Source organism: Protopterus annectens, chromosome 2.part0 (assembly GCF_019279795.1).
Source record: "Protopterus annectens isolate FY-2018-M chromosome 2.part0, PAN1.0, whole genome shotgun sequence".
Taxonomy (NCBI): Eukaryota; Metazoa; Chordata; order Ceratodontiformes; family Protopteridae; genus Protopterus; species Protopterus annectens.
The window spans coordinates 721200562-721219922 of record NC_056728.1 but is presented as its reverse complement, the minus strand read 5'-3'; the positions used below and the strand labels follow the sequence as shown (position 1 = coordinate 721219922).

Here is a 19361-nt window from a genome sequence, read left to right as displayed (position 1 = left end):
TGTCAAATCTGTTATGTTTGTTTGACACTACAGCTGTTTGACTGTTTAGAAGTTTGGCTTTAAAATACAAGTAAAATGTATGCATGTGTCGTAATCAGAACAAAACTGAAGACCGGGGGTCATATCAGTCTAAAGAGTGTTTATAAAAATGTATACAGAGAGTTTTTTTAATAATGACTCTGCAAGCTGCATTAAAGGAAACCAGCTGTGTGTCTAGCTATTATCAAGAGAATTCAAGCAATACAGATAGAAAATACACATAAAAATGCAAATAAAAATCACTGTGAGCAGACTCCAATGATTAGAGTAGACTAGGGATCTAAACCTATTCTGCAAAATCAACAAAATGGATAGGAGGGACAGGTATATCTATCAGGATATCGCTGCTGTGGAACAGACTCCACATCCACAATAAACACAGTTCATCCCTGTTCATATTCAAGGGCAACTTAGAGCTATGGATGGACAACAGAACATTTACCCCAGGATTGCCTCCTGTAATGGACAGAAGCAGCTCCTAAATGCTTTATGTCATGCATGGGTCCCCACAAATTATTTATGGTATGATCCCAGCTATTTACATTGGGGTAATACATAATTATCAACCAAGGGATGGGCAAAGACAGTCTATAACTAAATGCGATAGGTTATTTCAAGCACAAAAAGTGAAACTGGCTAGGCTTAAAATGGATCACAAGGAGACTAGTCCTTATCTATGAACCTATGAAACTATGAATCTAAGAACGTATAAGCAGCAATAGCCGGTATAACTCACATGTAAACCCTGAAAGACACAATATTTGTGCAGGCTGTATGTGAGTGAGGGCAATGTTATGCTGAAAACAATAGAAAACTTATTTAAATTATGCAAAAAGGCATAATTGAATAAAATGCAGAATTTCAATCTATATATGAGAAACAAGAGAAAGTATATTATTTTTATCAGCATCGATTCTATGCAGATGCAAAAGTAAAATATGCAAAGACTGAAAATATGGATGATACAAAGCTATTCAAATTTGTTTGAGGATCTAGGTTGTTTAAAGACAAAATATTGTATAAAATTTCAACCAAAAGCTGTGCCACTGATAAATTCACTGCAGAGAGTAACTATAGTTCAGAGATATAAAACAGAATAACAGTTGATAAATTCACTGCAGAGAGTACCTATAGTTCAGAGATATAAAACAGAATAACAATTTGTGTATGGAACAATTAGGAGTGATTGCAAAACAGACAGAAATATTGACAGCAATAAATATCTAAACACAGAATATTGACAAAATCTATCCACATCCAAAATTAATGTTTTGCCATGGGGAGGAACCCCCCTGCTAATTATATATACCAACTCCAAAGTTGCAAAACAGTGGGGAAAGGGCTTAAGCCCTTCCCTGGTACAACTTTAATTTTGACCAGTATTTTATGTTTAGATATTTTTTGCTGTCGATATATTTTTTATTGATATCTCAACTAGGATCGCTTGTTTATGTGTTTTATTGACATTTAGATACAATATAATATTACATAATGGAAACACTCCACATAATTGAATGTTCATAATGTAAAATGTTTTCTATACTGGTAGAAGTAGAAGTAATCAAAACTCATTTGGTCATTTCTGCTGGTGTGAAGTTCATACAAGATTGTGAACAGTGGGAATTGGGGAATTTGCCCTTTCCGCAACTATAGAGTGATCTTGGAGTTGATATATATAATTAACAGGGGGTGTAGTGGCACAGCCCCCAACATGGGTGGTGCAGGGAGGCTTGCCACCTGCAAAAAACATAAGTGTTTTCCTTTTTCAGTGTTTTGGATTTCAATCTTTCGAGGCAAATGTTCACCCATTTGAGATTTGTGTAACTTGACATTTCAAAGAACATCCGATATAACACATCTAACAAATATATGGTGTCACAACATTTCATGCCTTGAGATATTTTTGACTTTAGATATTTTTGTTGTTAATATTATGCTCTTTAGAATATTTTAACTACACACATATATATATATATATATATATATATATATATATATATATATATATATGGGTTTCTAGGTTTCCAGGCCAGTACTAGGCTATCTGCTCCTGTGGGCCATTTTAAGCCTACCCATATATATATATATATATATATATATATATATATATATATATATATATATATATATATATATATATATATATATAGTAGTGGATGGTGGGCACTGTCCCTTTATGATGGACAAGCTGCATATAGGGTTAGCTAAAGTCCACTACCTTGTTATTCAGCAGATTCCTTGCTTTTGGTTCTGAAGAGGGTATCAGTACAAGGGAAGACTCTGGAGTAATTACATGAATCAAAAAGAAAAGAACACAGAGACAGAGGGTGTTCTTATAAAAGGGAGGAGGTTTTACCATACGGAAATGAAGCCACTTGTATATATTCCTGCCTGTATGAAAGTATAAAGAGAAGTTTCTTAGACGTAACTCTTTGTTTGTGGCCTTTGAAAGAAATGCTTGATTGTTTCTGGCTAGCAGGAGCATTGCATTTGAAATGAACTGAACTTGACAGAACCATATGTGTCAGGAATATTACATGTGAATATCAAAAAATGTTGTATTTGAGCTGAACTCTATTTTTTCTTTCTTTTTTTTCTTTCTTTCTGTCTTAATTAGTTACTCAGGGTAGAACATTTATCTATACAGACCAGTTTTGGGTTTAGCACTGTTGTAGATTTATGCAAAATGCAATGTGTGTGGTCAACAAGAAGAGACTCACATTATTGTAATAAAGTAGCTCAGGTTCAGTAAATGTTCATATAGCCTAGCTCTCTTTATTTTATAGAGTTTGTGTCTTTTTTTGGATATATAAGAAGAGACATATACATATGCTACAGAAGAACATGAAGTAGTGAACACATATATCCCCAACAGTAAGTTACAGTTAAGTATTGCACAATATTTACAAGGGAAACTGTATACTATTTACAAGAGTAACATGTCAGATAAGAAATTTATCTGATAGTATTTTGGTATAATTATAGTATAAAGTAACAGTGCATATTCCCATGGGATATGTCTATGTGGACAGTGTAAGTTGGAGGGGGTCTTTGGGGTAAAGTGATGTTATCTTTGTATGGGTATTTACATTTGGCTTGCTTAAAGAGGAAGGTTTTTTAGTTCCTTCCCTAAAAGTGTGGTAGGGGAGGTTGTCTTTTATTTGTTTGTGGATTTGTTCCCATAGTATGAGTCCCAGGATGGAGAATACATGCTCTGTATATTTTACATTTGTATTCGGTACAAGGATATTGGGGATGAAGGTGGAATGCCATCTAAGACTATATGGTGGATCTCTTACTCTGAGACTGCTGGTGAGGAAGGTGAAGGTTTTAATGTTCATGAGTTTAAATAATATGGACCAAAGGAGCAGAGTGATTCTTTGTAAGATGTGAGGCCATTTAGCTTTATGTAGGATGTAACAGTGAACCATCTGAGAAAGAGGGTTAAGAAGATGCAGTTCTTTTTAGAGAAGGAGTCTATTAAGTAGGGGAGTGATCTGTTGGTGGGAGAAGAACCCCTTTAACTATGGAATGTCTGTGTACTTAGAAAATGAGAAATTTTCCTTGTCTAAAATAATAGTTTGTTTAACTTTGATGTGGTGCTGCAATATACCTCTCAACTGTCCAGATTTTTGCCTCATAATTTTGGTCTGTTGCTCAAAAAATGTGTTTTTCTGGAAAAAAAAATAAGGATTGAAGTCACTAAATAATGGCAGACATTTGAGTTTCAGATTTCAGATCCTTTAGAAGATGCATACTAATACAAAACCTGTTATTTTTTAGCAATTTTCTAAGCTTATAACAGCAATATTTAAACGTTGTCCCTATTTTGGGGCCTTTGTCCTCCAATTATTTTTGCCTTTGTCCATATTTCTTGGACTAAGAGGCTGAGAGTTATGTGCTGCAAGTTTAGGGTGTGGTTTTAAACACATCCATAGGTATTTGTACGACATGTCTTTTATTTTGTGACTTTGTTGAGTATAGTAATGCTCCAGTTGAGAGTAGTTTGTTGAGTTTGTGAGGAGTTCCAAATTTCATGACTTTTGTTTTGGTGAGGTTTCAAGCAAGTTTGTGGTCCTCAAGCAAAAGACTAAGGTTTGCAAGTTCTAACTATAAGAGTTTTGAGATTTGGTAGAGTGAAGGATCTGATATGTAAATTATCATCACATCAACATAAATAAGGGTTGATGGGGGTTGTGGACATCTAAAGATAAGCTATTGATGTTGAGGGACAATAAGATGGAGAAAGGATGGATCCTTGTGGAATGACTTTATGAAGGTGGGAGCATGAGGAAGAGAGACAATGGTGTGCACTAAAGGATTAGTAATTAAGAAAGTTTTTGAATCACTAGCCTGCCTGAGTGCTGATACCAATATATAGGAGGAAGTTTATTAGAAATTAGACTATCAAAGGCCTAAGTTAATAAATATGGACTCTGTTATGGTTCTTTTTTCTATGTTGAGCAGAATATAGTCTATGAGTTTGATAACAGCTATCATAGTGCTTCAGCTTGTATAAATTCTATGTTGGTGAAGGGAAGGACTTTGCAGGTTTATAGGTATGGTGTGAGTTGGTTACCTGCAAAAAAGATTGTTTTAAAGTTTCAATTATTTTGTGTTAACATTATGCACTTTGTCATTTGAGTGTTTCTTTTTATGCACATCTATGTATGGCAGTCATTAATTTAGTTGACTGTCATTAAACAAACCATCTGTTTTGTTAATACACTTTGGCTAACAAAACAGATAATCAGCAGTTGGGAAATACTGTTGCAATACCATGGCTGGGGAGTATCACCTCCTCCCAGTATTGTGCGATATTGAAGTTAGAATACTTAAAGTAGCAAGGGATGTTAGAGTGCACATGGTGGGTGCAAGGGGTCTTACCCCCTTCAAAAAAATGTTTTAAAGTTACATAATCTGAGACTATTTTCCCAGAGCGTGTGCATTACACTGTTAAGGACTTTTTCTTGACTATTTTCTGTCAGTGTTATGTGCATTTACATTTGGGTGTTTCATTATATTTAAGTGTATTAGTCATGTTTGCAAGTGCCTTTGCTTTACTATTAATTTATTTTCTTTTTGTACTCATCGTTATATAGTTACAATTGATTTTGTAAAAAAATAAAGGTTATAATGTACTTTTTTTTAGTTCATTCAAGTGTTTTAAATAACAGCACCCATAAAATGATATTAGGGTAGGGGCTGATTTACACACACCTGCAATGCATTATGGAAAATCCAAATAACTTAAATCTATGAAGAAACTGTTTTTTATTTGCATTGTGATTTTACTACTACATCATCTTGTGTTAATTTTCAGTAATTAAATGCTGTAATTAAAGCAAAAGGTTCTTCAACAAAGTATTACTTTAAGGGTGTGCACACTTAAGCAACAACTTATTGTACGTTTTTTATATTTTTCCCCTAACAGATTTGTTTGCTTTTCAATTGAATTGTACAGGTCACATTAAAGGTAGGAAAAGTTTTGAAATGATTTCTTGTGGTCTCATTTTTTTATATCACAAACACCTGGCATTTTATCAGGGGTGTGTACACTTTTTATATCCACTGTATATGGTTCCACTACAGTTTCACTTACTGAAGAGAAAAAAAACAAGGTGCATATAATTGAATGGCAAATGATCACATTTTCAAGCTTTTTTTCTGTGCAAGACCGAGGTACAGGGGAGATCAGGGACTTTACCCTTTTTACCCTGATTGTACTGTGATTTTGTAAACGGTATATATAATTAGCTGGATGGTAACGGAGCTCTCTACAAAAAAACATGTTTAAACTATGTTTCCTTTGTTTCTCAATTTGCAGATGATCGACCATTTTCTGTTTGACAATGTGTTTTTTCTATATATACACATATGTGCATATATGTGCATGTATGAGATGTGTTTATGTGTGTAAACATACTGAAGGGTATAAAAGTAATCAATTTGTAAGCTTAGCATCCCTACTGATATTGAAGGAATTTGTAATAACTGTCTTTTTGCATTGCCTGTAGACAGGCAGGAATGCAAATAAGTTTGAGAATAACGCTGTTCATACAACTACATAGTGGGATAGAAATATAAAGAAACTATGGAATGGTACTGAAATTATCCACTTTCAGGAAATGCTCATACATGCATCTTTACCTGTGAATATTCTGAGACCAAACAGTATACAACTACTCTTCTTTTTCACACTACAGGCAACAGATTCAGTAAATGGGAACATTCATATATGCCTTTTTGGTGACATTTTTGCATGTTATTAAATTTTAGCACTCAGTCGCTTTTTTCTGCTTTTAATGACTGCAGTTGTTGTGTCTTTTGGCTTTTCCCGGTTAGGGGTCGCCACAGTGGAACTCTGGTCCACTAATGATTGGCAGTAGATTTTTACGTGCCGAGTTGCCAGCTCTGACGCACAACTTTCAACGAAGCTACGCCCATTCAAGCATGTCTCCACACAGAAGACGCTCTAGCTGAGAATCGAACAGGACAACGTCGTACTGTGAGGCGACAACGCTACCGCAGCACCACCACTGCAGTCTTTTTAGTACCAGCAGACTATTCAAGTAAGACCAAACTTTTCCTCAGGCACAAATTCCAGCATACGCTCAGGCATTCCTAAAGTGTTTCAAAGCTAGAGTGCTCTGGGTCTGCACCAGGGTCTCCTATTAGTGGATTGTGCCTACAGCCCTTGAATGTCTCCTTTTGGAGGAGTTATCATTCTTGCAAGACAAATGAACCAACATTAAAAAAAAAAAAAAAAAAAAAAAAAAAAAAAAAAACAGGAAAACCACAGAGATCAAAATTACTTTTTGCATAAAAATGTTTCATCAGAATAAAAACTCATGAACCACCTTATTAAACCAGACATGACCAGAAGGAGAACTGATTGTACACTGAATTTCTATAACAGCAATGAGCTCTTCAGCTATTAGAGACAGTAAACACAGCAAACACATGTAGGAATCGCATTACTGTTACTTGCATCCATGGTATCAGTCACTCACCCTCCAAATGAAACTGTTTTCTGAAGGGTGTCTTCAATGAATAAGAATATAATAACCTTTAACCTATTCAGTTACTAGGAAATATGAGCTTTTAATGAAGATATTCATATGTATTACCTGAACGTATTAACCTCATCAATGCATGAGGCCCCGTTACGACACTGATTGTTCAAACATTCGTTAATGTTTTCTTCACATCTGTCACCAGCGAAACCAGGAATGCAGGTACATTGGTAGGCATCTATCAGATTGAGACACACTCCACCATTTAGGCAAGGGCTTGACTCACACTCATTTATCTCTGTTTCACAATGAGAGCCTAAAAACAAATAGTAAGAAAAAAAGAATTTGATATAAAGAAAAGAAAATGGCAAGACTTATTTTCAGAAGTGTCTAACCAGGAATGATGTAAGCAGAAACTTTCATTAGTCTATAATCTGAATCACACACACACATATATATATATATATATATATATATATATATATATATATATATATATATATGGGTCTACTTTACATGGTCGATTTTTCAGAAAGTTGACTTTCATATGGCCAAGACCATATGATCGACTTTCAAAAAGCCGACCATGTAAAATAAACACATATAACACAAAAAACACTTACCTTAAACTGTTAGCAGGGGGTCTGCCCCCCTGCATCCCCATGAGGGGCTCCCCCCGTAACTTTAATATACCAACTCCGAGATCGCACTACAGTGCGGAACAGGGAAATTTTCCCATTCCGCACTGTACGGAGATAGCGGTTCCCCATGGTCGGCTTTTCAAAAGTCAATCATATAGTCTCAGCTATATAAAAGTCGACCATGTGAATATGAAACAATATATATATATATATATATATATATATATATATATATATATATATATATATATATATATACATATGAAACAGTTTAAGGAAAAGTCGTACAAGGTATTTCAATATTTCAAGGGGAGACTTAAACTATTATATATGCCTAAAAACAGAGAAAGGTAATGTTTCTCGATTGAAATTGGGTATTAAGCCCATTTTATCCAAGTTATCTCTAATCATTTTCTTCCCATTCTTTATTCTTAATTGTTGTCAGTGCTTGTCTGTGGTGTTTATCGCTTCCTGATAATTTTTACTTTCAACAATGTGTATAACCATTTGCACATATTTCTGAAGAGGAATTCTTAGACTTCATTTTACAATGTGTCAGAACCACAAAAGAGATTTCAGTAAAATATAGGTTTACTGAAAGGGAAAAAAATGAGATTTTCTTTTGAAACAAAATCTTCTGAAACAAATTTCAGTGAATTAAGGCATCTGTAAAAAACTGTGAATTCCACAAGAGGAAAAGTGTATGTCATATTTCCTTAAAACCACAACTGATTTTAAAATGATTATATTAAAACAGGTATAGTACAGACCAAAGAACTCTCCTTTGCCTTTGCCAGTAATAAAGTGCAATTGTTTTGATATATGTTCTTCCTTTTCCCCAAACCCCTTTTCAATATTCTGCCAGTTTTCCTATTTGTTCCATCTGAAGAGAGGGCCAAACACTCTGTGGCAAGAGTTCTAGAACCCATTTGCTCCCACCCTGAGAACAAAATATGCCGTTTTTTTCCTCTGACGAATCGGTTGTTAGGGGCTGAAGTACAGCAGCTTGTCTTTTCCATGGAACTCTAAATCCCAGCAGCATCAGCATGCTTGCTCAAGTGCTGCCTTCCTCAAGGAAGTGTATGTACCTCCACACACAGCTATTCTCTAGGATGCTTCTATGCAAGGCATTGCTTGGCAGTGTGTGCACAACAGGCTCATGTTTTAGGAATGTAACATCTAGTACTCTCACTAGGTGTTACACAGGTGGCAACCAAGGCCTTCTGCCTTCCCTTGAGAAGGTCTAACTGGAAAATGTTACTCACTCCCATCCTCACTAACCCGTCTACTCCAGCACCTATACTGCTACCTGAACACAGGTAATCTTGGTTAAACTTAATAGCAAAGAAACAGCTGTAAATCGATTTTGGTGTTAAAATGCAAGATTTTCTCATCCAGTAGTATGGTGGTATAACCAGCACTTTTGGCCACTTTCATGTGGCCAGGTATGCTTTTTGCAATTGCTGTCAGCAGGGCATTTAATTATTTCCATGAAAGTTTAATTCAAGCCCTAGGACTAATTTGGTTCCTTCCTACTGGTTAAAACTTCTCGGTCTAATCTCTTGACTGGTTGATCTGTAAGGAAGTAAAATGAATAATGCATAGTCCTCACTATAATTCTAGCTGTGATTACATTCTATAATTCAGTCTGGAACTGCTATTGAAAGAAAATAATCTGTTTTTGGCAGCTTAGCTTTTTTATTCAGTATGGGGGGCTGCCAGGCTGTATGCTTGCTTGCTTTAGTAAAGTTTAATTTGCATTGTTGACCCAACTATTATCAGTCAGTTACCATATTATGAAAATCAAAAGTCTGCCTTTGCTGTGCCTCATGACAGAATACGTCTTCTGACTTTTGGGGCTGTTATATCTTTAGGGCTTTTCATACAGTTGACTATCTAGAAATATCTCATGATTTTAGTAAGGAACATAGAAACACAGGAGCAATACTAGCCAAGTCTCATGTGGGCTGTAAGATTCCTAGCCATACATACCTTTAGGTAAACACAATTAAAAGTTCTTGTCACCATAAGATGCTTTTTCTCCAAAATAATATTATGACTTTTGCAGGCCATATCTATTTGCATAGTAATATACTGTCTTAAATGCTGGAATAAATAATTACAATTTCTTTTGCATAAAATAAACACTAAAATACCTTTTCACAATGATACTAGACAACACTCCAAGCGGGGTACTGGCATTCCTGATCTGATCTCATGTGCTCTCTAATCCGTCACTAAGCTTACCTTATTCTTGCCACATCAGAAATATGAAGAAACCTGAAATCACTACATAAGACTGATTGCTGTATATTTTTAAGCTTTGCAACATATTAAACTTGGGTGATTTACAAAAAACTTCAGTAATATTAATTACCACATATTACAGTCACAGTCCAGATTACAGCACATTTGGCTGTTCGTAATGACTTTTGAGAAGATAGAAGAACTTATTTTTCAGTCTCATATTCAAGTGTTGGCCTATACAATATGAAGTCTTAACCACCAGTCGATTTATTCCATCTTCAAAGTTTAACAGCTGGAAGCTGCATAGCCTGAGAATATGGGCCACATTTATGGATAACACCAAAAAGAGGACATTCGATTACTTAATGCAGACATATTAAACTCCTCCTCAGAGATAACTCTTAACTAAATTGTTGCCTGTGCATAAAAGATAAATCTTCTACAGTTTGTCCTCAGAAACTTTTCCCCCTAGTTACACCATCCCACTTGTTGTCCACTCCCTAGCCAAAGCTAGCCATCTCACTGTGAAATTCTCCCTGGAACCCATGTTGTAGCTCTTAATAACTCCTTGTCATTGAGGCACTACTCAAAAACCAGTTACTTACTATTTACAGATCTTATTAATAATCATAAATGGTATATCTCACCAGCAAATTTTATACCTGGGGCTGTTGCCTTCACCTCTGAATTTAGTCCATCTTAGATATATGTATTTTGAGATGTGTATACCCACCAAATATAAACACAATGAGTAGTTTAAAACTAAACCCATATGGTAGAAGTCCAGCATCAGCAAACTCTATAACAATTTAACTTTTGCAAGTAACCACATTAACTGAATACATGATTCTGTGGCTCTTCACTTCCTAAACTGTCTATAGCTATCTAATGACGTGGCTCTGTCTGATATTAAGATTGCTACAACATCCAGTATACCATAGAGAGATGCAATGTCACTAGAAAAATTATTAAAATGGCACATACACCCAGATAACTACTTTTAATAAATCACCACATGAATGCTCACTCAAAAATCTAAAAATCATAAAGGTGAATGTCTATACTCAATATATGTTGATAAACTGTTGAACTAAGTCCCAGTACATATCAGAAATAGATCATCTTATCTTCCCTTCCCTTTAAACAAATACCTCTCAAGCAAATGGGCCTTTACTTGTAACTGCCTCATTGTCAGAGCCCCGTTTTAGTTCTAGATCAAGTGCAGTCAAATCAAACAAATGCCATTAACCACGTCTGGTTATGTGCCTTAAGTGGATTTAACTGTTTGGACAGAAAATGCATCTGCAGTACCTTCTGTCTGTGTGCTAATATTACTTTGGAGCACGCACATACATTGTAAAATAATGCTGAATGTTCTACTGATGTGTGAGAGAGTTCTACATGCAATACATATGATGTTCTATACTTGTGCCCGAGTTTAACAAGCTGTAAATACTATATAGTGCATGTTACATGGAAAACATCTGTTAGGTTATATAATCTGATTGTTCTAATATTTTTGCTATTAGTTTATTAATATGCATACAATGTGAAACTTTTCCCCTCGGCCTCCACTGAAAAAAGGATTTTTTCCATTCAGACTTTCATAATAAACAAAGGATAACAAATAAATAAAAATTAAAACTCCCCTGGTCATCTATAAAAGATCTGTACTTCTTTCTAATAAGAGACATTAAACATTACTACGCAAATCCCTGAATCTTACTATTAGGAAATGGAGGGCTGGATATGAAGTTAGGGTTGCAGCGAATTCAGAAAACAATCATATGGCCTTCTTTAGATATATTACAAAGCAAAGAAGTGATAAGCAATTCTGTACTGAACTTATCTCTAAATTCCCCCTTTAACTCCAAGGATATTTATAGCATTCTTGTGGACAAGTTCTCTTCCAGTTTGGCCTGTCATTCTCTCCCCATCTATCCATTCCTTCTCACACTTTCTTTTCTGAAAAAGCATGTTGAATCAAGTTCTTTCAGCACTTTCCAAAATTAAAAATAACAGTTCCATGGGTCATGACAATATTCCTGGATGTCATCTAAAAAGGTTCAGTATTCACCTAACAAGCTCTCCATCCATGTTTCAACCTGTGGTCCTGAGGAGTGAAGAACAACTGTTGTGTTACCCTTGCATAATGATCATCTGTCTACTGATCCTGGGAATTGCAGGTCTTTCTCACTACTGAAACATATTTAGTATAACTAATAAACAATGAAACAGGTAACCTCCTATGCTTTGATACACATCAGTTCATTTATGTGTTTAAATGTGATCTGTACTAAGGCAAATTTATGCTTATTCAGCCTGGATGTGCTCTTCATAAGAGTTGATAAAGCTATACATAGGGATGAACAGTCAATACTGCAAACCTAGAACAAAGCTAATAACAAAACCTCTTTTGACTACCATGTCTCTATCATGGTTAAAAAATTATTCTGCCTTGAATAACTAATCCTTCATGTTATTTCCTCTAGGTCTAAAGAAGTTATAGCCCCACCATATTCTTCTCTTAACAGGCCCATTACTAAATACAGTTCCTCCTTCATCATTAACCATACTGATCATCTCAACCAACATGAAGACAAAGAGACATCGGCTTGTCCTCACCAAAACAATATCAGATTTCAGTACCATGAACTACTCTGATTGACTAAAAGCAGCACTCCTTATTCATTCTTCTACAAACTCCTGTGGACTAATCTCTGCCTATCCTTCATTGCTATGAATGACCCAGCACTCCTTTAAACCATTCACCTAAACAGAACCAGTAGTTGAGCAAACACCTACCATAGAGAAATAATCACATTATTCTGGCATTAACAACACCAGATGACATGGTAGGTATCTAAACTAATTTAATTCCCCACTTCTGAAACAGACTGCTTTTACATATCCAAGAAAGTATTTCAGTAGCAAAATTTAAAACACTGATGCTACATCTGGCTGTAGTGAAGAAATGTCCTGGATGGGTGACTAGAAACTTTCATCTGGAGTAAGATGGAAAAAAGTCTTCTTAAGGGAAGATACTGTTAGACTCTCACCAGTTTAGGGTGATGTGACTTAGCTTTTTTGAACGCCTCCTTGGCCGTAAGCTTAGTAAGAATCTAAGAACATATAACAAGCTTTACTTACAACTTTTGCAGAATTAAATCATTAATAAAGTACATGATGATCACAACAAATTCTGGGATTATCTTCTTATAACATATAAGCCCCTTACTTATTGTGCATTTCTCTAACTGTATTACCATTTTTTATTCTGCCATTCAAAACATAAAATAAAACAAAATTCATCCCTGTCCATATTGAAGTGCAACTTGGATCTATGGAAGGGAAAATTTACCCCAGGACTACCCCCTATAGTACTAATGGCCAGAGACAGCACCTAATTTCTTTATCCCAGGCATGGGTTCCCTCAAATTATCAATGGTATGATCCCAGTTATTCTCCTTAGGAGTAATATATAATTATCAACCATGGGGTTGGTAATGTCAATCTTTAATGGTATAGGTTAATTAGAGCACAAAAGTGAAACTGGCTAGGATTAAAATGGCCCACAAGGGCAGCTAGGTTAGTACTTATCTATGATCCTATGAACCTATAAATGTGAACCCAATGAAATATCCACGTATAAGACAATACAATCTACAAGTACAACATTATAAACTCATAGTTAGTCTTCATGACACTGCATACTTAGCATTCTGATGTCTCTACTCATGGAATTTATACAGATGACTTTTTAAACCTACCAATATCTGGAAACATATCCAGGGTCTAGTTCTAACTGCTGGAAACAGCAATCAGCTATTATAATTTCTTTAGAACACATCTGGGCGTTCTTATATATGGCAGCATTGCCAACATAGTAAATAATTGGTTTAGACCTTATGGAGAAATTAAATAAACCTGATGAATTTTTCTGGTAGTCTTCAGTGTCCATGAGACTCCAACCATCCCCCGTACACAATACAAAACACTGATGCTACATCTGGCTGTAGTGAAGAAATGTCCTACTAAGAGCTGGAAGGCTTCCTTGTTGCTTCTGTACTCCTCTTGGTTAATTCTGGTTGACCACATATATGAAATGGAAGCAAATGCATTGACTGCAGCATCAGAGCCAAAGCAACTAAACTTAGTTGTGTGTCCATAGTTAACATTGATGTAAGAGCATACTGAAGAAGACTTTAGTTTTTGTTGGTGGAATTCAATAAGTTGTCTCTGAAATACTAATATATCAAAACTCCAGAACAAAATGTTGCCCATCAGAAGCTGCACTTCCTCTTCCAATATTTTACAAGAAGATTCATATTTCTCTACTTTTCACTTCACAAATAGTTTTGGAGTTTTGTTATTTAAGATGTGTACAGGATACACTGTTCAGTTTTAGATACTGATTTCTGATTTCTTTTTGTAAAGCAGATTATAACTCTGCATAACTGTACTTTTCTGTTAATTAGCATTCGATATTCAATGGCTGATAACTATAATAAAATTATGTCTGAATTTAAAGAAGGTATCTTAAATACACATAATCTATTCCAAGGTGCTATGAACCTAGACTGAGGTATATGTAGCTGTGAGGTGTGTGGTCTTCCCCATTTACATAGACAAATTAATTTGTCCCAAACAGGACTGTTTTCCTTTATAAAAGGAGCCAGCAGGAAGAAATCAGTGTCCTTTTTCACCAGTTTTAATTTTGTTTCTCTTTGATGGTAACTCTTCTGTTAGCCTCCAACATGAATTTCATCATGGCAGAGGCATCAGCTTGATCAAACACAGAATAAAATGGAACCATAATGGCGCACCATTTCTTGTTGTTTAAAAGTTCTGACACAATTAACCATTACAATTATACTGCAGGCATGTGGATGTGGTTGTACTGCCTATAATTTAAAATGGTGTAGTGCACATCTAAATAGTAGCAACAGGCTATGTGTAATTGAACATTATAAAGGTATCATAATGGCAATTCTGCGAAATGTCTTTTTGAAATCTTCCAATATTACAAGCAAATTCAGACAGCATTACAGAGGATCCACACTCATGTAATACTGATACTGTTTCCCACCAGATAGTTGATTAACACTAGAATATCAAACCCAAAATATCTCTGATGTCCTGTCATATTAACTAGAAAAGCAAGAACAGGACTGCCATGTTTTCCTCACTTTCTCCCTTTTCTCTATGCAGTGTTATACATGGTACATATACATATACACATACATATACACATACATATACACATACATATCTATCTACCTATCTGTATATCTATATATTCAGATGTATTAGATATTATCGAGTAAAGCCATCGCTGACTTGCAAAACATCAATGACAACATGCTTGTACACTTGTGGTGAGAAACAGCTTTGCTGTGTGCAAAAGTTTTTTCTTTAAAACTTAAAACACACATACACACTTCTAATTATATATATATATATATATATAAATATATACATACTAACTCCGAGATAGCACAAACATGGAGTAAGGGCATATTCCCCTACTCTGGGAGTTTGCATTCTCACACAGCTCTTGATCAGCTGATGAAGGTATTAATTGTTACACTTCACATACATCTGGTTTTTGCAATTAATTTCATTTCTGAGCATACTCCTGATGTTACAGCTATAAGTGGTTTGAAAACAAAACAAAGATTATGATATATTTTTTTGATGTTTAAGTTTCACTGTTGACTCCGTTTTTCCTTATGACTACACCCACAAAATTATGTTGAATTAAGTAAGTGTGGTGTTTTAATTAGAGGGGTAGTTACTTATTTACATTATGGTTTCACTAATAGAATATCTAATAACTTAATTTCCAAGGATGAGTGTTTCACCTGTGAGAAATAGCTGAAAAAGTGTCTTACTTGGATATAAAACTCCCTTGTTGCTGCACATAGCATGGAAAAATAGTAACTTATATATTATTGCAGGCAGTGAGGCATTGTAGGTGCAGTCTTTCATGATATGTCAAGAGTTTTCAGCTTCAAGAACATTTTCAAGGGGCGGTGCTTACCAATGAAATATATTGCAAAACTTGCACACTATTTACATCAAACACTGTAAAAATATGATATGGTAGTTGATAAAAGAGATAACTCCCTTAACTAAGGGATGATTATTGCATTTGCTATGGAAAATGTGGCAAATCAATTTAACTAAACAGCTGTCAACCAAACTCGTACTTGACAAAATCACTAAATCGACTAAATCACATGATCACACACACACACACATATATATAATACATATATATATAATACACATATATATATATATATATATATATATATATATATATATATATATATATATATATATATATATATATATATATAAAATCTTTACTCTTTCTCTCTCTCTCTCTCTCTCTCTGTGTATGTCATTTCACTGAAAGCGCATTTCATTGACTCACAAATAGTCAAACACAATTGATTGAAAACTCGTTCATTTAAAACCCTGTTTAACTGAATCACAATTGATAGAAAACTGAAATAGTTTATGTACAGTATGCAATGTTTTTTCTGCTCACAAGAGTTGTTTAGGGAAGTGAGTTTATAGGAGTGTGTGTGGAATGGTCACTTAGTCATGGTCACCATGCCGTGCCCCCAAATGTGTAGAAGTCTGTGTTTGTATGCTAGCACTGATTCATTGTATGTGGTGCTTTTTTATAATATGTATGTATGTAAATATATATATATATATATATATATATATATATATATATATATATATATATATATATAGGCATATAAATATGTAAGGGGCTTGCCACCCACTGCAGTAACTTTTTTTTGGTATACTTTTTGTGTTGAATGTTTTTGATGAATTGTGACTGAACAAAATGGATTTTCAATGAATTGTGTTCATTGACTTATTCAGTGAAATGAGCTTTTGATTAAATGTCATGCACCCATATATATGGGTCTACTTTACCTTACCGACACCACACTTCACCGACACAAAAAACACCAAACCCTAATGACCGAAACCACACAACACCGACAATTCACAAAACCGAACACAATTACACCGACACAAACAACGTAAACTACACATCATACACAATCACATATCCACTAACCCTAACCCAAACCCTAACCCTAAGGTCCGACACTACCGCACAGTTACCCTACCCGCACCCTAACCCTAACTCACTTAACCCACCCCAAAACAAAATGCCTGTCACTATCGCACACTCACCCTACCTGCACCCTAACCCTAACTCACTTAACCCACCCCAAAACAAAATGCCCGTCACTATCGCACACTCACCCTACCTGCACCTTAACCCTAACTCACTTAACCCACCCCAAAACAAAATGCCCGTCACTATCGCACACTCACCCTACCCGCACTCCAAACCTAAGTCACTTAACCCGTCCCTAAACTAAACTCCGTCACTATCACACACTTACCTTACCCGAACCCTACCTCCCTACCTCCGACACTACCACACACTCACCTATCCCACACCCTAACCCAAAATCCCACAACAACGCACACTTACCTGACCGCTCCTAACTCCGTCACTATCGCACACTTACCGAGACGCGCTCACACGTTACCCTTGTCGCTCTATCCGCTGTCGGCACATCACCTTTTCGGTAAACTTACCTGTCGATCATTTCGTCTCGGCACATCACCTTTTCGGTAAACTTACCTGTCGGTCATTTCGTCTCCCTCTTCCGTGTCGGTCAACTGAGATTTCGGTAAATTAAAGTAGACCCATATATATATATATATATATATATATATATATATATATATATATATGTGTGTGTGTGTGGGGGGGTATGTATGTGTCTATAAGTGCACACACACACACACACACACACACACACACACACACACACACACACACACACACACACACACACACTCACACACACACACACACACACACACACACACACACACACACACACACACACACACACACGTGAAATATGCACATATCTATATATATTATACCCTCATGTTGGGAAGGGGGCTGTTTTTGTGCTTTTTCACCTGGGGTGTCACTATTATGATTAGTGACCTCACAATAGTTTAAATGTTTTGGGTTGGTATAACTGCACATCTGGTAAATTTGATTAAATTATTCATAGCAGACACCATTTTTGTATTATGTAGATGTTTTTATCCTACATTTTCCATCTCATTAAAGCATAGTGCACACTGACCACATAATGGTTTCAGCAGGTTGAAAGAGTGTTGGCCCTACATTAAATTCTTTGAAAATACTCCTAAAAAAGGCAGTTGCTGTTTGCTAGTAAACTCTTCCTGAAGTCCCACACTCAGTGATAAAAATTAATGAAGAGAATGAAGTTACAATCAGTGCTGGCACACAGCTTCGACTGCTCCTCAAGCAGACTCAGGTAAAAGCATTTGTCAGTGAAATGAGCAGGCAGTGAAAACGTCCTACTTTGTAAAGGTCTAGCTTAATATGAAGACAGAAAATGGTGGCTAAAGCCATGCTGTGTGCTCTTATTCTAAAATTTTTAAAAGAAGTGTGCATGCTTTACCACTAGCTCATAGTGTAAGGAAAATTAACAAGACATTTTTTGGCAAAACACTCAGACCATAGAGAACCAAAAACTCAGAAAAAAGTAAATGGTCTGTGTTAAGAGAAAAAGTTCAAAACATACTGGTATTTGTCTTTTTCTCCCATCTAACAAAATGAATATGCTATTTGCTGAAGTGTTGGTAAGAAATGGTCATTGAACCATGTTTATTAAAGATGGGCTTTATCTATGATAGATGTAGTTTGCTTATGAACTTGAATAACACCTGTTTTCTATACTTCTGAATAAGAGTTAATTTACTGAGGCAGGCTCTGGAAAATTCCAGCTACCACTGTGGTTTTGAAGTAAACGTTCTACACTAACTGTGGTTTTGAGGTAAACATTCTACACTAGCTGTGGTTTTGAGGTAAAACATTCTTTTCTGAGGTAAATTGTGATCCTAGATGTTTTTCATAGCCAACTGTCAACTGTTAGAAATGTAACAAAAGCTATTTTGGCTAGTAACAGGAAAGTATAAAAGTTGATGTCAGTAACCAAGCTGATCAGATTGAGATCATCTTGGCCAACATGTTGCTGTAATCTGGTTAGCAGTTAATAAAGTAAATTTTCATCACCTGAGGCAGATGTGACTCGCTTGAATTTTTCTTCTGACATTTTGGTCCTTCGGACCGGAAACCTCTACGAAGATACGGATCAGACCGACAGAGAGACTGAAAAACCTGTGCAGGTGAGGGTTTCTCATCTTAAGATTCCCTCGACGGAAAGCCCTCCGACTGATTTGTCGTTGGAAAGAGGCCAGCTGCTCTCTGATCCCTATCTGAGGGACGGTTTCTGAACCAAAAGGGGAAACGGAGTCTCATCTG

The 19361-nt window shown here is 35.7% G+C and overlaps 1 protein-coding gene across 3 annotated transcripts in view; it reads right to left on the bottom strand.

Moving 5' to 3' along the window:
• SVEP1 (sushi, von Willebrand factor type A, EGF and pentraxin domain containing 1) overlaps positions 1-19361 on the bottom strand; it is a 2252988-nt gene that overhangs the window by 1056362 nt on the left and 1177265 nt on the right. For all 3 annotated transcript variants that reach the window (XM_044061036.1, XM_044061037.1, XM_044061038.1), the window contains exon 24: positions 7170-7371. In XM_044061036.1, the coding sequence (XP_043916971.1) occupies positions 7170-7371 (202 nt within the window). The remainder of the gene's footprint in view (positions 1-7169; positions 7372-19361) is intronic.